Below are 24,098 nucleotides of genomic sequence, written 5' to 3'. Positions count from 1 at the left end.
ATTGTTTAGAGAAGAAACCTAGGCTTATGAACATTCTTACATTAAACTCCAGCTAACGTTTCATTATACAAGGGATTGAGCAAGAATAGTATTTTCAGTTTGCCCTAGATTCAGATGGATAGCCATGTGGTCTGAAACAGCTGAACAAACTTTGGAGTCCTGTGGCACCTTTAAGGCCAATAAAGTTTTATTCAAGGTATAAGCTTTCATCTGAAGAAGCATGATTGCATATTTATTTATTTAGATTTCTATACCGCCCTTTCCTACGGCTCTGGGTGGGTGGGTGGATGTGCAGGAAGCTTATACCTTCAATAAAGCTTCATTGATCTTAACTTTGATCTCAAACTTTGTTCTCCAGTTTGTCTTGACAGACACCTCTGACTCTTGGGGGTTCTTCATCTAAGATTACAGATGTCCCACACTACCTAATGCCCAATTACATTATGCACCATATAAACATGTTGCCAAATTGGAAGCAAGATAATCTCTCCTTTGATGATACATCTCTGCAGTGCTAGCAGGCATGCCTTTGTGTGTGTGCCAAGCACAAAGCAGATCCTGTAGAGATGAAAACCACATGTACAGGTCATGTGGGTTAAAGGTAACAATAATAGTCCAAACAAGTCCTTATATTGGGTCTCAACAGTAAAATTGTAGCATCAGTGGAAGGTGCTTCAAGCAACACTGTTTCACACAGCTGCTAACATAAAAAACCCCTCCACGATATGCAAGAACTTCAGCTTATTACATTGGAAAACATATGCACACCAGGTAAGTACAAATGATCATTCTCAATGGCAGCAGTTAGCAATAACCTCACCTTCCTATCTTTTCTGTAGTCCTAATAGATGAAAAGAAACATGGTATAGCCCCACAGCTGCCTGTTGTGGGGCAATCAAGAATGGTCAGTAACAGCAGTAGCAAAAGGAGAAATGTCTTGTCTCAGCACAGAAAGGGAAAATAATAACCAGTAGTCCAGATGAATCAGCATAAATAATCTCTGGTAGATTTATTTCTTTTTGTCAATTGGATATTGCCAGATGGTAACCAGAAGGCACTGTCATCGGGGCATATCTCTCCAGCTGATATTATGGTATATATTGAACAAAGTAGGTACTGATAGTCTTTTCCTGAGATCTGCTTGAGGATAGTACATGTCTTTTTGTAAACTAAACACTATTGGTACGGTACATGGGTATGGGAGAAATAACAGTGGAAAGAAGTAGAACGGGAGACATTTCGGTGCTCGTCATCTGCCTGACCACCACATCCAAAGTGGGGGGGGGGGTATCATCTGGGTATGGAATTTGAGCTACGGTAGGTGGGCAAGAAGTTGTTAATTTCCTGCATTCTGCAGGGAGTTGGCCGCCCTAGATGACCCTGGAGATCCCTTCTAACTCTATGATTCTGATTTGTTTACTTCTCCCTCCGTTCAACCTTGATGCAATGCCAGGTATGAAAAATAAATGTAGTTGGCCTGAATTACCACTGCCCCTGTGTAGAAGACCCTTAGGATGACCGTCTTTGTAGACTTTGGCATCCACGTTGAGGTTCCCTCATTTGGGCAAGTTCCATGGTAAAGTGTTATAGAAATGTTCAAATACATAAAGGTTGCCAATAAATTCTTTAGTAATTTGACACTGGTGTCTCCTTTGACTGAGGGGGAGAGGGTGCATCTGTACAGAAGAAATATTCAGCAGTAGTGTCCTGGGAGACTGAAATATATTCCTGTCAGTTTCCCAAATTTGTTTCCTCTAATGGAAGGCTACAAAATATTCCTGTGTTATTCGAATGAATTTATTATAATACCATCTTCGTCCTACTACTTGCACTCCACTGCCACCAGTGCCACAAATGACGCTGTCTCAGGGCCCGCGACTGACATTTGCGGGCTGCGGGGACTCTTTTGGAAGGGCCCTGCTGGCCTTTCAGTTTCCTGATAAGAAGACACCCATCTGACTGCCCCTCTGTCACTTCTTGCGCATCACCTTTGAGCATCACCTTTGAGCATCACGGGCCATTATATCTGAAGGAAGATGCGCATCACCTTTGAGCATCACGGGCCATTATATCTGAAGGAATGAGTTCGATACATGCTGGTCGTCTTTAGGCGCCACTGGATTTTGCTACAGGAGGCCCCCGCGGCAACAACCCCACCGGCTCCACCGAGTCGGGCAACGCTCACATGGCTCTCAAAGGAAGAGCGCCACTCTGTGCTCGGCTCTGCATCGCGCTGCCGGACCCGCCCGAGTCTGGCCCCCGTCTGCTCTGTGCTGGCGGCCGGCCGCCCTCTCGTCCATGGCCAGCGGCGCTGCCGGGCGTGGCCATCTGGCTGGGAGGGAGGGAGCGAGCGAGGCCTAGCCCGGGGCGGGCTGGGCGCCGACGTCGAGTGCACACACGACTCCCATGACGCTGTTCCTGGCGCCTCCCTCCCCACCCCACCCCTCCCTCCCGAGGTCCGGGTCCGGCGCGGGTTGGTGCTACAGGCAGAAGCGTCGCCGTCCCTGCCGCCGCGCTCCATTCCGGCCCCGGCGGAGCTCCCATCCTTTCTAACACTCGAGGCGAGGCGGCCGCCCCGAGCAGGGTCTCGCCATGACCGCGTCCATGAGGCAGCGATTCGACCAGTTCCTGCACGAGAAGAATCTCCTGACCAGCGTCCTGGAGAAGATCGAGGCCAGGACCGGCGTGAGCAGGGCCTACGTCGCTCTCGGTGAGTCTCGCCTGCTGCTGCTGGCTGGCTGGCTGGCTGGCTGGCTGGCCGGCCTCCCCCCCCCCCCCCGGGGCCTGCCTGGGGCCCGCCAGGAGGCCCCAGGGGGATGGTTCCTGCAGCAGCGCGGCAGTTGGGAGGCCGAGGCAGGTCCCTTCCTCCCGCTGGAACCAAGAGGCCGCTCGCCTGCCTGCCTACCTGCCTGCCTGCCTGCCGCCGGCGCCCATCGCCAGTGCCCCAGGGAGTGGCTGCCGAGGCCCCCGCACCTGTTCCGAAGGCGCGATATTTCTGGAAGCCCCTCCGGAGGGGGAGGCGTGGGACGCTCGGCCCCTGAGACTCAACGCCCCACAGCCGGGGGCTCCGGTTTCCGTAGGCCGCTGCCCTCCTCCCCGGCTGCTTTCAGGCGCGTGGTTGCGAGGGCCCTCCTTCAGTGTCAACATACAAGCTCCCTTTGAGCAGAGCCTGACGGGGGAAAGAGCCGCCCCTCCGTCTGTGGCCTAAAAAGAATCCAGAGGGTTTGTACTGAAAGGAGGAGGGGAGGAAAACTGACTCCCGCTGGGGGATGTTTTTGAGTAGCTGACGTGTCCGGGCTGGGCTCAAGTCTCCCTCGGTTGGCCTGGCTGATCGGCCATGTACCCCTTCAGTACTACAGGTTAACCCTGCTTTCCTCCTCCGCCCACCCCCACCAGCCTTTAATACACTTGGCTGTAAAAGCACAGGATGTGGTGCCTTAAGAATTTGCCTTCTTCCGTCCCTCTCGCCTGCAGTTAAGAAAACATGTCTCATTTTATGTGATTGTCCTCATTGACTGACTTTCTGCTTTTTCTTGTGGTAGCCATTGTTGGTGTGCTGGCCATCTATCTGGTGATCGGCTATGGAGCATCCCTGCTCTGCAACTTGATTGGGTTTGCTTACCCTGCATACATCTCGTAAGTATTATTTCTCTTGCTGTATGCTGGGGGCTGCTCTAGAAGCAGAACATTATGGAGGGAGTGGGCCATATGCTAGAGAGAATTTGTTTTTATACTTGGCTACAAGTGACTGCCAAACAATCAATGCTGTGCTCATTACATTACTCAGGTTTAATCTTAAATCAATGTTTAAATATGGACGATTTCTGCCAATCCTCATAGTTTGGCACTCAGGAGGACCTTCTGCCCAATAGAAAATTCATATACCATAAAGCTATACTGAATTCACAGTACATATAATGTGGAAAAGAACCCAGAGAGAAGCAAGCTTTAGGCTTAAAATGAAAGGAATCTTTCCTGGCAGAATGTATAGTTACCATCTCCATCCAGCTTTGTGTGATGGAGTAATTGGATGTATTTCCTTAAATTTAAATTTTGTTCCACTTTGGAATAGTCAAAAGGATATTTAAATAAATGTGTCATCATTTTAAAGCATCTGACTTGGCATGATCAAGACAGAGCTATGTACCTTTTAAGCTCTCTTGATTACAGAGGTGAGCAAAAGTGTTACAAATACTTGGCTTTGATGGGATTGTTGCCCCTTTGTGCAGGGTGTACCTTTCAGCTCTAAGAGTAGAATACCATAACAGCTCTTGAGACATGTGTTTTTTGTTTGTAGGGGGATCTTGACTAAAAGCTGGCAGCTGGTCACAGCTGGTATGAATTAGGATGAGTGCCACACCTTAATGTAATCAAAACTCTGAAGCTTTGCTGGAAAGATGTTATTGTGAAATAAAGGAATACTGCATTCATTAAGTATCACGAGAACCTTAAATCTGTGTGATTGATATGCTTGACAGTATAAAAGAACAGTTGGGGACTTCAGCTCCCAATGTTTCAAGTATGTTTGCAATTGCAAGTATTGGTGTGATATAACTGGGTAAGTAAAAATATTGTGACATCTTAACATGCATTTAGGCAACCCTTGTAACTCCTTTTTTACCATGAAAGGAACCAGTTCCTTTAATGAACACGTTCTACATATTCATGTTCATCTTTTGTTGAGTGTTGGAAAACTCATTAAAGGAATTGGTAGACTGGATCTTTCCTTCTGCTTATTAGGGAACTTCTGTGAACAAGATGCCGCACAGCATTGGGGGGAAAGCGAGAAGGGGAATAAGGCAGAATCACTTCCTTCTCTTTTCTGCGGGTGGCTCTTATTGAATTTCTACATCAAGCCAATGGATTTAGATCTTTTTTCCTTCCCCAAATTGCTGTGCCGTTGAGATATTTTATGGGCCTTCTTGGTTTGGGCTCTCTATTTGTGATTGGACACATAAGTGTTTTCCTGTAGAAGCACAGTAGAATTTAGAGACAGCCAAAATTGTAATCATTGTTAAACTAAGAGTACCTTCATAAGCAGAGTAAAGCATTTAGAAGGGTATAACTTATTTTATAAGAGCCTCTTGTGGCGCAGAGTGGTAAGGCAGCAGAAATGTTGTCTGAAAGCTCTGCCCACGAGGCTGGGAGTTCAATCCCAGCAGCCGGCTCAAGGTTGACTCAGCCTTCCATCCTTCCGAGGTCGGTAAAATGAGGACCCAGCTTGCTGGGGAGTAAACGGTAATGACTGGGGAAGGCACTGGCAAACCACCCCGTATTGAGTCTGCCATGAAAACGCTGGAGGGCATTACCCCAAAGGTCAGACATGACCCGGTGCTTGCACAGGGGATACCTTTACCTTTAAACATCTTCATAATCAGGTCATCATGGTTGCTGTATTTGGTATTGACTATCAAGAATATTGCTTTCCAGAGGCACATATTAGTCCAGCAGTAGTCTTCCATATATGATAAAAACATTGCATGCCCAGAATACCTGATCTGAGGAGAATAAAATCAGAGTCCAGTAGCACCTTTAAGACCAACTGGACTCTGATTTTATTCTGCAACCTCAGACCAACACAGCTACCTTTTCGAATCTGATCTGAGAAGACTCACTGTCAGAAATCACAATGAGATTCTGTGTGTAATAGAAGAGGGGCTGTACATTCTTACATACACTCTCAACAAAGATGGGACAGTAACAGTAAACTCTTGGAAGCTATGTGAAGGCATCATGATGCTGTGGAGAAACAGGAAAATACCCACTTCCCAACGGCATTGAACCCAGAGTTAGAGAACTTGTGCAAAAATGGCCTTAGCCTGAAGTTCTAATTCCAGCCTATTTATTTATTTAGAATATTTGTGGTTAAGGCAGCTGGGCTGGCTGACAATCTGTAAAATACATTGTGAAAGCATTTTAATTAGATTCCTATTAAGTGGACATTGGTACACAGCTCCTGTCATATATGCCTTGTAGATCCTGGGTGGACAGTGCTGTGTAGAAGCAGGTTTTCAAGCTTACTTGCAATACTGTTTTGGTATCTCATGTAATAAAAATTTTGCAAGATTTCATCTGAGTCTTAATTTGTACATTAAGACTGTTATTGCTGGCATGTTGCCTGGAGCATTAGGAAGTGGTTAGGCGCAATGATAAATTGTTGGGTAGCATTTCATACTTTTAGGATGCAAAGAGTGTAAACGTAGCTTTAAGCGCTCAGCCTAGGAGCAGCAAGATGCATGACAGTTAACAGGTAGGACGGAAAGTCGCATTCATTAAAGTCTGGTGAAAATACAATGAAATCTTGTTGCTTGTTAGACATTGAAACAGAAGTGTGATGCAGTGAGTAAATTTTAAAATTTATGTTGATGTGAGAATTGGAAAATTTGAAAATTATTTTAAGTGGGGAAAATGTGAATAAAGGGGACAGCCGTTAATGTTGAAAGTACTCGAGGAGAAGCTTGGGGCAGAATATTTTTGATGTAATAATACACATTCTAATTAATTATTATTATTAATTATTTAAAAAGACATGTAGCAAATAATGATATAAAGTAGAAAATAAATTTCTTGTAATATGTAACCTGTTTTAGGTAATATTCTGGACAGGTAATGTTTAAAATATAAGGAAATTTAGATATGTGAAATACTGGTCAAAATACTGTAAGATGAGTTTATATAAGAATCTAAAGATTGGCAGACGTTTAAAAAACTTAGGAATATTATGAAAGGTAAAAAATACCTTGTTTATTTGTGAATTTAAAGATTTGTTGGTAAGTGATAATAGGAATGTATGTAGAGGGATAATGTATCAATATCATGAGATAAATTTTGTTTTCAATTTTTAATTTTGTTATGCTGTCAAAAACAAATTAAAAATTAAAGCAGAAATGTAAAACATGCAGGACACTAAACTTCTAAATGCCCAAATAGGTGTCTTCCCAGAAATATTGAACTTTGGTCTCAAAGAAATTTAAGTTTATTAGGTCTTGCGCCTTATAATTAATATCTTTTTCTTACTGGGAGTAGTTATTTGATCCTGTTGGACAAAGCTGATTTTACAGTACAGCTTTGAGAATGTATTTTTAAAGATTGAAAAGGGGGAGTTACTGGGACAAAACAGTGCTGTTTCTTTCATATATGCCATAAGCCTGTGGGATGTATTGGCTGCATCAGCTGCTATGCTGTATCTGCTCTGTTGTGTGAGAAATCCACAGCTGGTGACTCTGACTGCAGATGACTTTCTGTCCATGCTAAATGATACAAAAGGGCAGAGGCTTGCTTAGTTAAGCAGTGCAAAAGCAAGTTTGTCTTGCTTTCTTCTTGACTCATTGCAATTGTGTATGAGAATGATATCTTTTCCCCCCATAAGTATTTGAAATTGTTCTGTGCCTCCTGTGTCATAGTACAGCCACATCCCTGATGGAAGAGAGAACTAGCCTGAAGACAGCCTTTTTAATAAACTGCCAGTTGATTAGCTGATCAGATTAGGTAACCAAAGAAGGCAGGGAGTCTGACTGGTAGGTAGTTCTCTGCCATACTGTACCTTATTACCTCATGTATTATTGTTCAGGATTTGCACTAGCCTGGTGAACCAGGAGTAGTAGGAATCTCCTATGCAAAATAAGTACACTCCATCATAATTAGTCCTGTACTGTGTAGAAGCAATTACATTAGTGATTAAATTATTTAAAACAGAAGAACTATTAAAGGAGAATGGGGGAGAACTATGGTGAAGAACCTATGCCTTTCAGATGCTATTTAAGATGGATCTGGTTTGCTTTTGTGGTTTACAAAATTTCATGAAAAATCCTTTCCATGACTCATCTGCTTTTTAAAAAGTAGTATTAATGGAACAATCCCTCTTAAATGGTCAACGTTAAATGTCTTTGAAGGCTCATGTAGTACATAAAGGTATAAAGTTTATAAATACTAATGAAATACAAAGACTACACAGAGGTAAACCATTTGTAGGCTCTTTAAAATACAGTAAAATTAGGGCAGAGCATTTGGAAAAAAATGAATTCTTACGTGATCTTAACATAAAGCTGTGACACAAAATATACAACAGTACATGGCCTTGGAATGGTTTGCCTACTTTGGATTGTAACGTATACTTCATATGTTAAGTTCTGGAACTTTTCCACACTGTCAATCTTCTATTTAGCTTGATATAGAAATAGATGGTGGTGATAGAATCCATAAGTATGGTAGTGATGGTAGAGTTATGCTGGCAGTGGCAAATCCTCCTGGTGTGGGGGAGCCCTCCATCATCCTTGGTGGAATGAGTTGGTAGGATCTATTCCAGAGCTGGCTAGAACAACAATTTTCACATTGTTGGGCCAAGTAGCCGCTGCCTGCAAAAGTGCATGGCTGGTGTGACACTAAGGAGAGGTACATGCATTTGCTAGTAGGCCTGGAGAAGAGCATTTTGTAACTTGATAAAGGCTAGATATGCATTTTGTGGTATAGTGGTAAATAACATCACCTAGTAACATTCCATTAAGTCTCTACTGAAGTGATAGGAGTTTTTTCTCGTAGCCTGTATGCCAAGCTGCAATAGAAAGCTAGTTCAAGTTGGTTCTTGCTTTGCTGGACAGATAAAAAGATCTTTGGGTTTCCTCATTCAGTACTGCAGACAAGTTAAAAAGAGGTCCACCTGCTTTTTTGTTCAGCTTATGGAAGTCATGTGAATCTGGATCTAGAAGCTCTATGAGAACAGCTTTCTTATTTATTGTAATAGAATAAAAAATACCTCTGAGGGAAATGATCATCCACAATATATTTTCCCTTTATGACTGTGATTCATTGAGCTGGAATCCTTCATAATTTCTGTGGGCACCCTTTGAAACCTCATAAACATTCCTGTCATGTAACTAAGCCCCTGAGGTTTAAAATAAGCCCCTATAGTTATGGCATACTGTATCATAGCACAGTATGGCTTAGTTTTGCATTCAGTTTTGCAGCCGCTAACCTGACGATGCCTCAGTATCATAAGAGATCAAATATTAATTGATAGCACGTATATTAACATTTATTTTTAAAATGTGAAAATATGAACTTTATCATGGTTGGATAGTTATTCTTAGGAAGGTACCTGTGAGAACTGAAATTCCAATTCATTTATTCAAATGCACTGCCATTAAAGTATTGGATTAGGCCTTGGGACTAATGTAAATATGGAATCTTTGAAATTTTTGAAATGTTTTCTTCCCCTACTAAAGCCTTCTAAACACAATCTGACATTTTAATTCTTTTTATCATGCAAGAGTATAAGAAGGACGGTCTAATAATTAAACCAAACAGAGAGAAACAGACCTATCCACTGGCAATATGATAAATATATTCATAAAAGAAAGAAAAGTGTCCTATTTTTGTAGTTTTCCTTGTTTCTTTATTCTTTAGGACTTCTGTCAAAACGGAATCCAGGTAATATCCGTTTTCAGTGAGATTCTTTCATCAGTGACCTTATATATATTAATAGTATAATACTGGCCACAGGCTCACATAGGTATGGGGATACCGGCCTGTATTGACACGTTCACATAATTCTTTTTATGTCTCAACCAAATTATCTTAGATTTGCTCCTGGTGAAAGATGTTGCTCTAGCACTGGTTTGTGAAAATGCAAACTTTCCCTAATTCAGAGATGTAGGATTTTTGAAGGATTTCACACTTAAGATGAACCAGTACATTACTTATGTGTAATATGTGTTCCCTAATTTATGCTTGCTAACCGAATTATGGCGGGGTTGGGAGATCCATTTTCCTTTTCTTTGTCAATTGATTCTCTACTACACATTTATTTATTTGCAAAATTTGTGTCTCACCTTTCTGCACTTACAAAGGCCACCCAGGTGGGTAACATACATGATAAAATAAAAATATACATGAAAAAATACAATAACATTAACCCCCCCACACACAAATACACATTATTCAAACAAGTAAAAACAGTACAAAATGCATATTACAAAACATAAAACAGCATGTAAAATTAATGGTTAGGAAGAAGGGATCATTTAGGGAATGCCACGTACACACGAACCCCATCTCTCTTGGTTAAAAACAAGCAAAAAGTGGCACACCCTCACCTTCCTTCCTCCTCGTTAAAAGACCACAGATACCAGTCTTCTTTTTGGGTAGCTAGCTCTGCTTTGGGATACCACATGAGCTTTTGGGGGAGGAAACTGTTCAGATGTGTATGTATGGTGGGGGATGCTTATAAGGGAGAAGTGCCTGGAAAGGCATAATAAACACTTCTTCCTGCTCACCAGTTATCACTTGCAAATCTCCCCTTCAAGTACTAAAAGAAACACAGGCTTAGCTTATATCTTGAGTGAGTTCTGTAAATTCCCACTGCAACATGTGGCCTGTGCACTCAGCTGCGGTTGTATGACTTCCTGCCATGTGGCTTTACACAGATGCAGAAAGCTAAACAGCATGACCTATGACAAAAATATAAACTATGAAGTAGGCCCTGCTACAGACTTACTCTAAGGAGTCAGAACACCCGTAAAATGTGACCAAAAAGGCATGGGGAATGCAGAACTCATGAAATGCACAGTTTTCTGAATTTTTAGTAAATTGAATAGTAGACTTCACCATCACCTGCTTAGTTTGGTGTTAAAGGAACACAGGGCTGATTTAACTGCTCAGGTTGGGCAAGTAGCCTGCAGAGCACTTTAATGTAGTAATCTTGCTCTCAGGAAGCTGACAACACTGCAGAAGAAGTGCTTTGGAACTGTTACCAGAATCAATCACTTTGATTCCCTCCATTTTGCTTTATCTTCATTATTAAATCACATAAAACTGAAGGCCCAAGTCCAGTGTGACTTTCAGAGCTCCCATAATGGGTCCGCTGCCTTGTGGATTACCTTCTGGATATTTCAGCACCATCCTTTTGTGTATTCCATAATTTCTCCTTGTTTCTTCCCTTTCAGGAAATTATCTCTCAACCTGCTCCGAGTTTAAAATATTTATCCCTTTTTACATCATCTGTGCTGATTCTGTACAGTTTTTAGATAGCTGATTTGTCCTTGAGATGCAAAAAGAGGAATCAGACTCACTGTGCTGTTTTTGGATGTGAGGCTTTCTGTTTTTGGTGGTTGTGTAGTTGCAGCCACACTGCCTAAGGGCAACAACTGCTTGTTCCTGTTGAAGAGATGAGTGACATTCTAGTCACCTTTCTGGTCTCTGAACCAGTGGAAAAATGTGCCTGTTGCTTATTAGTAGAATAGGGGATTCTTATCACCATTAGCAGGGTATTGGTGATAGGATAGTAGAGTGATGGTTATCCAGAAGCATAAAAGCCATTGAAACAGAATGGCCAGGAACAATTCAATTTCCTAACACATCCTACAATTGTCAACAAACATCTAAACAGGCAATATTTCTTAAGATGTTTGTCTAGTTGTCTAGTTACATGTCTATTCTAAACTATTCTTTAACACTTTTTTTTAAATGAGGCCTGTTGTTTAAATAACATTTAATTAAAAGTTAATATATACAATAGCACAACCTTAAATATATTCATTTGTTTCAGTATGACATGTTTGAATCCCTTTTTTTGTGTGTGTGTTCTTGGTCACATGGTGAGAATTTAGAAACATCAGTTTTCATTTTTGCATTGGGATTCACTGAAGGAATATCAAACAGCATAATTACACGCTTTCTCTAGTGCAGCCTTTCTCAACTTTTTTATTGAAACATTTTTCAGGCTTTGAGAAACCCCAGAAGTGGCATGATCATGAAGAATATGGTTAGGAATCATAGTTATGTACATGCCCACCCTTGGCCCTTCTCTTTCCCACCTTCTCCAGGCCCATCATTGGTCATTTTGGGAGGAGGAGACAGGTCAACATGCCCATATATAGTCATATCACCCAATAAACGTTTAACAAATTTAAAAAATATATAAAAGATTACTTCCCTCCCATTTGGGAAACTCTTCCAGGGTTTCAATAAGCATGGCTGAGAAAGCCTGCTCTAGTATTTAACTGTGTGTTTCAACATCTGACAGAAATGAATGATCTTTAAGAGGCCGCAGCATCTAGGGAGAGTGACCATCCGCTTGTATAGGTGTGACTATTTAGGTTATAATGCCGTTGTAAGTGGCAGGACGGGTAATATTCTCATTGAGATTCCTTTAATACTCATGTCTGGTGTAGTAGCCATCATACTGTAAAACAAACTTTCTGCAGAAAGTCCCGGTTTCCATCTCTGGCATTTCCAGTTAATTTGGATTGCAAATCAGAGTAAACACTACCGACCTTGATAGATTAATGATCTGACTCAGTATAAGGCAGCTTCATATGTTCTTAGTAAGAGGTGTATACTTATTAGATGAGGTGCTTAGCATAAGAACAGATGACATCACTAGAACTTACTTCGAAGTATATGCACTGTGGAATATTTTCAGCCTTCCTATCTGATCCTGGGCATCAATGTAGCTGCACTGCCATCTTATCGCTAGCCTGTGACAGAGAAGCAGTCCCTTTCCCTCATCCACACAGATGCAGATTCAGGTGTTAATCTGTTGTAGTAATAGCAACAAAGTTCTAGAGCACTTGAGGACTATTAGAGTTATTTTGGCATAAGAGTCCTTTATTACCTGAGATTGAAATAGAACCAAAGAAAATTACTCAAAAGACTGTATTGTATGCAAATGGGATCTTGTAGATGGAAGGAAGGTGATTCTAAGATGGCTCCTTTCTCTTTCAGTATCAAGGCCATTGAAAGTCCTAACAAAGATGATGACACACAGTGGCTGACCTACTGGGTGGTTTATGGCATCTTCAGCATAGCAGAATTCTTCTCTGACATCTTTCTGTCTTGGTTCCCTTTCTACTACATGATGAAGGTTTGTTGTTTCTCACTTTGCCCCAGTAAAAACAAAATGGAGCTGGAAATTTCCATTGGATATCAGATCATTTCTTAGAGGGGTCCCTTTCTCTCAGTACACTAAATGTTGATTTGATTAGAATAAACGGCTCTTTAGATATAGCATGTAAGCTTGGGTTGTGCATCTAGCGATGTTAATCAATACCTTTGCCAAACACTGGAAATTACTACCATTGAATGACAGTTTCTTGGGGCAATTCTTTGAAACCCCATCTTCCAATCAGTCCCCTGAGGTGATTGTTGACCATTCTCCTTAGCAGCAACACATTTCCTTGATGCAGGCTGACATCAGGAGAGACGGTTGGTGGCAGATGGCATAAAGAATGTGGTTGCATAGGGCCTGAGACTTCCTGCACATCAGCTTATTGGACTAAGGCTGTGTGCAGGTTTTCTTGAGGCGCTGCAGGCTATAAAGTAAGAGGCCTTCTGTCAGCTTCCAGATAAGACAGCATTTTGTAGTCATATTGACAGACTACTGTTAATCTACTTCATCTGGGAACGAACCATCAGTACAATGACAGTTTAAAGGCAATGGTTTGTCCACATTCGCAAGGACATTTGACCGAATATAATCTCTAATGCAAATATTTTATTATTTCTGTTGCCTCCCTTCCCTTCCTGGAAGAGGATAAGGAACCAAAAGTAGTTGTGTCTCCTTTAAGTGAGCCTCCAACAACCAACCAAAACAAGATACTTTTCCTCAACTGTCTACCAGTGTTCTGTGGTCATAGAATGTTCACCCGCACAACACCTACTCATAGCACTCAGAAACCTGAATTAAGTTACCCTGATTAATCACATACCTTAATTAACAGTTGGACATGTGGTTCCCCCCACCCTAATTGCTCACTCTACTGAGACTAAAAAAAGCAACCTCTCATACAATGAGAGAAAAAGTTGGAGTAGCACATTTGATTGATTTCACGTACTCTGAGATGCTTGTGTCCAAGACCCATGCATGCTATATTAATGTTAACACATTGATACATTATTAAATTAATGTATTAATATATTAATTTATGCTGCATTTATTTTATTTTAAATAAATTATTCACTACCTTTCCAGTTTCTGCCAGTCTTCTATACATATTCAACAGTATACTCCACCCAACAGCATGCAGTCAGACTTTATGACTGAGGAACTGGATTGTATCCTCAGAACCACTACAGATTAGCTAATAAGATATCTCTACTCACCATGCTATCCATAAAACAACATAGAGACAAATACATTAACTCCAAAGGCATGCTACGTGTATGTTTATTTGAATACAAGGCATATTGAACTTAGTTTGCTTGCAGGTGTAGCCACATGTTTTTCAGATGTTAATGTCCAACGTTTAAATTACACTTTAAATATCTTAAGCTTTACAACAAGGTAGACCAGTATTATCCTTAAGTTATGGTGGGCTGCTGAGACATAATGGCTTGTCTATGGCATCCTAGTGCTCTCATAATGGATATTTTTATGCCACTGCTGGTTGGCAGCATCACAGCTCATGAGCTCTGTTTTGTGCAGTGTGGTTTCCTGTTATGGTGCATGGCCCCGAGTCCCTCAAATGGAGCAGAGTTTCTGTACCACCGAATTATTCGCCCTTTCTTCCTGAAGCATGAGAAGCAACTGGACAGCGTAGTGAAGGATCTGAAAGACAAAGCTGCAGAGACGGCAGATACGATTACTAAAGAAGGTGAGGTGGAGCCAAAAGCTACAACTTTCTTCAAAGAGTTTTTTCCACATTAGTCTTCTAGCTGACTTTATCCAGAATTAGTGAAGTGGTTGGCATACTGAGAAATCCTGTGGGATAGTTGCTAGAAGAAGGTGCTCTAGACCTTTCTACCCTCAGACCTCAAACCAATTTCTCTTGTCTTTGAAGAGTTAGGTTAGCGTTGGGTTCTATAGTGAAACAGCTGAAACTCATGAGGTGTAGGGCTGTGTTTACTATGCAGTTCCGTGCATGTACCGTATAAGCATGGAAGTTGGTACTGCATTACAAGAATCTCATGTTTAATTTCTCACAAATCTGCAAGGAGTCTCTACCTCTTCAAGGCTGCAGAGAAAGGGTTTAAAACATGTATTATCTATATTTTGTGAAACTTCAAAAGCAAGCTGGGGGAGAGAAAAAATGAAACATGTTGCTGAACAGAACTTGGGAGCAAGGTCATAGCTCAGCAGTAGAGATCATTTGTTTGTTGAGCAGAAGGTCCCAGGTTAAACCCCTGGGTATCTCTAGCTAAAAGGACCAAGTAGTTGATGGTGTGGAAGACCTCTGCTTGAAATCTTGGAGAGCTACTGTATGCCTGAGTAGACAATGCTGGTCATGATTAGCTGATGGCTTGATTTGGTATAGGATAGCTTCATGTGCTCAAGTGACTAGAAGCAGGGGTTTCCTTGCTTTATGTACATTTTACTTTTTCACATGATTACCAGCCAAAGGAAAGACTACCCCATCATGCAAATTATATGTACATCAACTTGATTTGCATAATATATGCAGAATAAGGGTATTCAGCTCTAGGTGCAGAATTTTGAAAGCTGGACATAAGCTTTTAAAAGTAATATACCATTCCTGTGTGATAGCAAAATTCTAGGAGCTTGGTTACCCAACTGCTTAGAAATTAGGTGCCTTAAGCGGTATGCCTAACATGGCTGGCTCAAACTAGGCCAATCTCATGCAGTCTTGTAAACCATGAAGGGTTGGTCCCGGTTAGTACTTGGAGGTCACCATGGAAGTCCTGGGCTGCTACATAGGGACAGGCCATGGCAAACCACCTCTGTCTCTCACTTTGAAAACCCTTCAGGGTCACAATAAGATGGCTACAACTTAACAGCACCTTATGCACATGAGCATAGGCATGCAGATGGTCTTCTCCATGATCTTTGCCCAATGTCACATTGTTAAAAGTGTTGAGGCTAGCCTCCTACAACTTCCATCTCTGCTCATATCAGTTTATTTAGCAGTGTTCACTGTTGTTAGAACATAACAGATTTTCCTTTCTATTTCAGCCAAAAAAGCAACAATAAATCTATTGGGGGATGAAAAGAAAAGCACCTAAAACTGGAAAATAAGTTTCCTCATCATTTCCCTTCCGCAGCTTGATATTACTGGGGACTGTGATATGGTGATTTGAATAATGTTGCCTTGGAAACTGTTTTTAATTTAATAAAGGAATGTGTTTTTAAAGTTGCTTGCTCTTCTGCAGTTCGCTGTATTAAAAGTAAGCATTTTATGTCAAACCATTGCAGTGAGTGGTATCTAATGCTTATGCTGGTTAGTTTATGTGTCTCCTAAGAAAGAAAAGTCTTTCAGTAATGTCTTGTCTTGCGGTTAATGTAAATTTAAATAAAATATCCCCCAGGCTGTGAACATTACACTCCATGCATGCAATGTCTGTTAATATTTGACTGGTTCTCACTGTAACGTACTTTTATAGCAAAATATCATGATGGTGATTTTCATGCAAGTGCACATGTGCATATGCAGGGAATAATGATCAGAAAGATGCATGTGTTGATGTGTATCTTCCTTCCCACACGCAACAATATTGTTAACAGTGAAAGCAGGCTGTGGTGAACCACTGATATTGTTCATTGTTGCACACACCACTAGCAACTTGCTAGTGTTATGGTAGATGCGTCTGTATGAGTTGTGCTGTTGTTGACCACATACTCCAAACTTGGTTTGCCAGAGTTGGATGCACTGAATGGTTGAAGCAGAATAGGGAAGCTCTGCCTGAATATTCTGAGTCCCATCCTACTTCAGGACACAGCATAAGCAGTGTGGAATGCCTGGCTTGTCAGGTGGCTCTCAGTTACTTTGCAGCACAGGCATGGCCTCAGCTAAGGGTCCCCTCCAAAGTGGTACCTAAACTGCATTCTGCTCTTTGTGGAAGTTTCATAAAGTGGCCTCTATCAGATCCAGGTGCTTTTTAACTTTACCTACCCTTCACTCCAGGCCTTAATTCTTAGTACATGGTATAAAGAAGGAAACAGTTGCCTTACAGAGAGAAGCAGGTAGGATTGCCCCCAGTCATGAAACAGGTAAGTAATAATTTTAACTGAAAAATTTGTTTCCAGGTTGCTCGTGATTTTTCTGAAGCTAGACATTTTTAAAAGCAGATCCGACTATGTTGTTTCCTTCTACTTGATTTAAAATGAGACAGTCTCTTATGCAACATTCACCAGTTGGCATGGGGCTTGCCAGGGAATCATACTCCCTGAATTAACAGCAAGAACTAAAACAGTTATTCCAAATCCTTGTTTCCAGCAGAATTGCATTGACCGATCCAAAACTCTCTGTTATTTATAACAGGGGGCACTATTTCAGTCCATGAGCAAATATTTAAAAACTGCATTGCTATTTCATATGAATGAGCCAACCAAGTCAGCACTGTTTCCACCCCTGGAAGCAAAACACCTGGATGACAACCAGTCTCTGCTGTTGGGTTCCACTGTGTGACAATGAAATATGTGGGTCTTCGTGACACACAGATTCAACCTTTGTGAGTGGCCTGACCTCCGTGAATGCATTCAGCAGTGATCATATTTCGTGGCCGTTAATTCCATAGTATAGTTTTGCCCCATCGTGATAGAGAACAAAACAGAAGTGCCTCTTCTGACCTAGACTCGTATGCATAAGGGGCAGAGGAGGATCTGTCTCCTTTATGGAACTTGATTCACATAGATGCAGTGGGCAGATTTTCCTGAAATGTTTTTCTCTATCACACTTAGCATAACTTCTCTTTGACATAAAGACACGGTCATGCCAGGAGGCAAAAATTTTAGCTATGTAACAATGCACTGCATGTAGAGGAAGAGGAGAGACCAAGAGTGCCCTTAAAACATCTTGCATCATTGGACTGGGCATGATGTATAGATTTCTCAGTCAAATTCCTTCTGTTCAGTTGACAGACCTGAAAGTGCTGGCACTGCTCATTCTACATGAAACACGGTCCTGGCATTATTGGTCTCTCCTCAGATGGAGACACAGCTTAGCTATGGCAGCTGCCCTTAGCAGGGGTTGCTAATTTGCAAGTGATTTGTGCCAGCCTCTTCTGTACTGCCATGGAGCTGAAAAACAAAGCTTTACTAGAACAGATGGTGGACTTCATATCTGTCAAATAAGTGTTGCAATTAAAGCCAATCTGAAAGAATTTAGAAAATGCTAAAAATTTTAGCAGCAGAACCACTGCTTTGCATGCGTACTGTGGGCTTTATTTCTATTTCATTTTTATGTGCTCTGAATATATTTTGTGTAAGGTAGTTCATGTCATGGTGCCATGTGGACTTGCAGGAAAATCATGAAACTGAATGTGCAAAGCCAGTGAGCAAAGCTGTCTTTCTTAGAGATGGTTGCCCTTCTTGTGAGAGATTATTCGCAGCTACATACATTGGGTGTACCTCTTTTGGTTGAGAGTCTGATGGAATGCAGTAGCCTTGAAACAGTTTAGCCTTCACTTGGACTTAGTTAAAATGTGTCTTTTTCCCCTTGGCAAGTGTTGGAAAAGTTAGTGTCTTAGCCAGCCTGTGCTGAAGATGTAATGTATTTAGAAGAACACATACAAATAAAGAAATATCCAACACTAATGCAGTGTTTACATTTTTTTTATGGAAAACTTTCATACTGCATGTAGGAAGATCAGAGTAATGGAATAAACAATAGAGGCATTCATTTTGTCCCTGAATGCTAGTACCAAACTCATCTAAAAGTCTTCATACTTGACTTCTCTTACTATTTACAGTTGTATAGTACTCAGTGGAGAGAAGGGTCAGCTGACAAATCTGTAGAGCAGCCTTCCTCAACTTTTTTATTGTGAAACCCTGACATGTTTTTCAGGCAAGAAAACCCAGAAGTGGTGCAAGAATATGGTTGGGAATCACAGCTATATACACACTCACCTGGTGCCCCACTCCTTCCCACCAGGCCCATCATTGGCCATTTTGGGAGGGGAGTTGACATGACCATATATAGTCATATCACTTCATAAATGTTTAAGAAATTTTAAAATATATATATATAAAAAATTGACTCCCACACCTTTGGGAAATCCTCCCAGGGCTATCAAGAAGCCCCAAGGTTTCATGAAATCCTGGTTGAGAAAGCCTGCTGTAGAGAAAACCATCAACTCCACTTGGGGCTGTGCATACAGGGATCACCTGAAGTAGCACAAAAAAGAAATGAATTGGTTTCACTGAAAATAACCACCGCTAATGGGAAAGGAAGCTAGTATTCACACACAGCAGCACAGGAGGCCTGAAAAATTGGATATTCAACATGTAATAAAGCAGGGCTATACAAAATAGAAGCATCAACTATGGCCTGATCTTAGCTCTGAAACACCGACTCCAGGTCTAGGGTTGTTAATAGTTTAAGGTGACCAGATTTTAACATTGGTAAAGCGGGACACCATTGACCGGGGGGGGGGGGGGGAGTGGTACTTGATTTAAAATTTGGTCTATATGGAGCACCAAAAATGTTCATAGAACGCAAAAATAGTATTGTAATTTATATTTTTTAATTTCAACATAAGTACAATTTGCCAGGTACCCCCAGATGACCCTCCAAAAGTGAGACAATCTGGTCACCTTATAATAATTGCAACGGGTAATTTGTTATTCATTAAAGAAAATTTTCCCTCTCTTGCTATGATCCCCTGAAATACTACCCATAAGAGCTTGCTGTTCTCCAAGAAGTGCACACTGGGTGGAAATAGGTAACTCATTTGCTGCTGGTAGAAAGCATCCCCTCTATATTAGACAGTTAACACATAATTGAAAAGCCCAACTGTGCTCATTTTGATTCAGGGGCTATCTGTACATTCAAACAGACTCTCAAGTCTGTCAAGAGGAGGTGGAAGCTACATCAAAGTTACAAGTTCTAGGAATGCAAATTCTCTGAGTAATTTATTGGCTAGATTTTTTATACTTTGTAGAAAGTGAGGGATTCCCCCAACAATCTAAATTAATATTAAATTACTTTTACAGCCCCCTATACAGTGCAGTTCAAGTTAACACTACAGATCCCAAATTAGCATAGCATTTATTCTTATTTATTACATTTGTTGTTTGCCCTAGCTCTGTGGACTCAGGGCAGGTTATATCAGTGCCCAGTCCTCCTGTATCCTGATTAGGCCAGTGTTTTAAGGTCATTCTAGATTTATTTATTTTATTTATTGATTGTTGTACCACCCTTCCATATGGATAGCTATATAAGCCGATGGCAGCAGAATAAAATGAGTCCAGCATCACCTCAAAGAAAAACAAAATTTATCCTAGCATAAGCATTCATAAGTCACAGCCTAGTTCCTCAGATCCGGTTCCACTGGATTGCTGCCTTAACAGCAACACTCCTCCTTCTGAAAGAGGTAAAAAGGAATAAATCATACCAGCAAGTGAAACCCTGCCTGCAAGTTGGGTCCATTCCAGCCTCATTATCATCTTGAGCCTGGCTTATGAAGGCAGTGGGTAGAACATATCTGTGCCACAAGCATGACTTTCACTTGCAAATAGAATCACAGCATCTGTGAACTTACACATTCACTGTATACTAGTACATGTAAGACCTATAAGACGACTTAAAATGAGGATTCCCTATGCCTTTGGAGTTTGCATTTCAGTAATTTGATGAGATTGCCACCTAGAGGAATTTCACCAAATAATACAGCTTGTGCTATGAATTCCCATTTGCTAGAATGAGCTTTAGTCAAATCTACTGCAAAACAAGACTGGAATGATCAAATATTTGAAAGACTCACATCTTAAAAGTATCAGCAAGATTATTAGGGACTTCCTTTCCATTCATTATAATTTAGGCAAGCTTGTGGAGTATCAATTGGCTAAATTAATATAGTACCTTGCTTAGAAAGGTCTCCCTTAATTCACAGTGAGCTGAAAATTCATACAGGGGATTGGAAGAAAGTATCATTCTAGCTGTGATCACCTTAGGTTGGCTAAGAACAAAGATGGTAATGTAGCATATTGTGACACACTCCTTCCCAAAGTGGGGGAAATGGTGTGGGTAAATTGTAATGATGTCTGCAGCTGTCTGACAAACCCACTAGATAATACCATTAACTGTGGTCTGTGATGTCCAGCATGGAGATGCACACAAAAGCACTTGATCTTGAAGAACAAGTCAAGAAATGCATGACTAAATGGATGCAGAATTTTGGGCACACAATCCAATATGAAGAGTGGGTCAAAAACCTTAAAATTAACCAAATCTCACCAACTAAAAGAGGGATAGTATAAAATATTCTACAGATGGTATATCACCCCCCAAAATATAAGGACAATTTTATGCCAATAAAAGGTTACTGACTGACTGATATAAGGAAAATCTCTTTAAAAACAGATGGCAAATGTTGGAGATGTCAAAAAACGGCTGGATCCTTTTACCACATGTGGTGGACCTGTGAAATCATAAAAAAATTTTGGTCAAAGTACACTCGGAGATGCAGGACATAATGAAATATAAATTCTCATTGCATGCCAAATTCATGTTACTGAGTTTCATGCCCACAACTATGCCAAGAGAGCTGAGAGACTTATGCATCGGTGGTGGCACAATTAACAGTGGTACAAAGATGGAAACAGACGTCATTGCCCGAAACAGAAGTCTGAATGGACAAGCTAGAAGATCGTGTCTCAACAGTCAAATTATCAAGCTTACTTAACAGGGAATTACTCAAAGGTTTTCAACTGCGATGGGAATGCTTCAAGGTCTACAAAGGAAAACTATTACGCCTGGGAGAAGTAACAATAAGTAATAAACAGTAAGAAGACCGTGTTAAAGTGAATCTTTCCAATAACATACACGTCTTCTATGTTCTTATAATTATCTACGCATGTATTATGACAACTACTAAAACAGAATATTAATTAAAATAATTTAAAAAACCCAAAACAATAAAATTTGGTATCCCATGTGAGGGTGTTGTAATTTACTGACTAAACTCTAGTTATGGGCTATCCTACAAATAGGATAGGCTATAACGTTTAAGAATGATTAATATGAATCAAATCTGGCTAGTCACCTCTCCCTCTTTGTTTTCTAGATCATTGGGGTACAGTACGAATGATAAATGTCTAGTACAGTCAGTTCTGCAACGGCAATATGAGCGCCAAATGTGGACCAGGAGCTTCTAGCCAACTTCTCTAAAGAAACAAGAAGGAAAGAAGAAGGGAATCTAGACAAGCATATCAAAAAAGGACTAGATTAGGACAATTCTAATCAGACATGAACCTAGCTGGAAAAAACAAATGAATGGAAGAGGAACGTGAACAACATTGGACTGAACCCTATTGAACGTAATATAATGTGAACTGCAAATATGTATGACTATTTTGAAAATAAAAATATATTAAAAAAGCACTGTATCAATCACTTGAGGCTGAAACATGCTGATTTGAGGGACTGGCATGGGAACACATGAACAAGCACATTCACAGAACTAAAATCAGTTAAAGACTTCAGAATGCCTATGTGGGCTAACCAAATGGTATGTTAATATTTAAATAAGAGAGTTCTGTTTTTAAAACAGAATTTACATGTTGTTCCATATTAAAACCAGACCTTTATTTCAGGTAGCTGAGGATGCTTTAGTCATGAGTGATGTCCTTTGGCTACCTTAGTATTAGTTTATCAAAGGCTGTGTATTTCTAATGCAGTAGAAGGCAAGGTCAAAGGTCTTCTTTGAAGACAGCCTTTTTACATTACTCTAGTAAGGCTTTGTTGCATAGTGTCTACAAAGGCTGCCAGGGGCTCATGGGAATTGTAGTCCATGAACATCTGGAGGACCACAGGTTGACTACCCCTGACCTAGAATACCTGGCTTCTTGTTGGGACAGGCTTTCTAGTTCTTGGCCTCCACTTTGGCTCAGATGCTAAATAAAAGGAAATACTCCTCCCATCTCCCATACCAAACCAGCCTACTGCTGTGCTGAGTAATGACAGAAGACAGCTGAAAGAAAATTCTTGCAACATATCTGTTCTGCCTGTTCTTTCCTCTGTGATGAGTAACTTGTTCTCAAATGCACCAAGTACTACAGCTGTTTTCCATGCCAGACACTGGGGGGGGGGGGGTGGACAACATTAATTTTAGTTTGCTTGGACAGCATCTTTGATCAGAGGATAGCTGGGCAATATCAGGTGGCAGAGGGCATTCAAAGGTATGTAAGCCAATTATAGGTTATTTTAAAAAATAGTATCAAGTGGGCAACCGTGTTGATCTGAAGCAACAGAACAAGCTTAGAGGCCATTGGCACCTTTAAGACCCACAAAGTTTTATTCAAGGTATGATGATCTTTCAATGTGGTACCTTTCACTGGAACTTGGAACTTACTTCCATTCCATGCCATGGTATCTGAGGAAGTGTACATGCACACAAAAGCTCACACCTTGAATAAAACTTTGGTCTCTAAATTTGTTAAAAATTTGTTAAACTTTGTTTAAAAAATGGTTGTAACTGTGTTCAAAAAGTGTGGCAAATATGCTAAACTATCAGAAATACAAAGGTAGGAACATCACCACAAGCTCCCAGCAATAGTTTTAAGATTAGCATTGATGTTTCACATGTGGGGCAAGTGTCCAAATACTATTAAATGCTAGTATCTCACTAATTCACACAATGAACATGCAAGTTATCTATTGAGACATGCCAACCTTCCCAACCCACAACATGAGCAAAAGATTTAAATCTTGTTACACCCACCCATCCACCTAGATGTGGCCACTGATCAACTAACATGCATTGGAAGATGTTTCGGCTGAACATTAATGTACTGATTCAAAACAGAATAGTCTGTCATTTCAAACACTTAACGTTATTCTAGCACAAGTTTTCAGGGACTTCAAGCCATTTCATCCGATGCGTGTGATGAAACAGCCTAAAGCTTTTGGTAGCATAAAAAGGAACTGGAATTTTGAAGTACCACAGGATCCCGTTTTTGCTACTCCTCTGGAATTTGTTAAAACCAGTAATTTAAATTTCTATTTGAGAAACCTATTGCATTATCCTTTCTAGACAATAAATCCTTAAGGAGAATTGTTTTGTTGGGTTCCAAAAGGCAAGAGTTTCCTTTGTTTTATAAGATAAATGAAACTCAGTTTAGAACTCCAACATAACAATTATCCCACTCCCACATCATTATTGCCAATCTAGACTGCACTGTTCCACCTGCTTTGTGCACTAGCAGCAAC

At 40.7% G+C, this 24,098-nt stretch overlaps 1 protein-coding gene across 1 annotated transcript; it reads left to right on the top strand.

Moving 5' to 3' along the window:
- The first annotated feature begins 2,338 nt into the window (after positions 1-2,338).
- Positions 2,339-18,484, top strand: REEP5 (receptor accessory protein 5). The gene is made up of 5 exons (XM_077347788.1): positions 2,339-2,710; positions 3,543-3,636; positions 12,721-12,859; positions 14,420-14,588; positions 15,905-18,484. The coding sequence occupies exons 1-5, from the start codon at positions 2,593-2,595 to the stop codon at positions 15,952-15,954; spliced, it is 570 nt and encodes a 189-aa protein (XP_077203903.1). The 5' UTR covers positions 2,339-2,592; the 3' UTR covers positions 15,955-18,484.
- The last annotated feature ends 5,614 nt before the right edge of the window (positions 18,485-24,098 follow it).

The sequence above is a fragment of the Paroedura picta genome, chromosome 7, assembly GCF_049243985.1.
Source record: "Paroedura picta isolate Pp20150507F chromosome 7, Ppicta_v3.0, whole genome shotgun sequence".
Lineage (NCBI taxonomy): Eukaryota > Metazoa > Chordata > Lepidosauria > Squamata > Gekkonidae > Paroedura > Paroedura picta.
The sequence above is the reverse complement of the archived record's forward strand: the minus strand, read 5'-3'. Positions and strand labels throughout refer to the sequence as shown.

Coding starts and splice junctions, on each gene's coding strand:
- REEP5 (XM_077347788.1), top strand. CDS start 2,593: ATGACCGCGTCCATGAGGCAGCGATTCGACCAGTTCCTGCACGAGAAG. Junction 3,637..12,720: donor GCTTACCCTGCATACATCTC/GTAAGTATTATT, acceptor TTTCTCTTTCAG/TATCAAGGCCATTGAAAGTC. Junction 14,589..15,904: donor AGATACGATTACTAAAGAAG/GTGAGGTGGAGC, acceptor TTTCTATTTCAG/CCAAAAAAGCAACAATAAAT.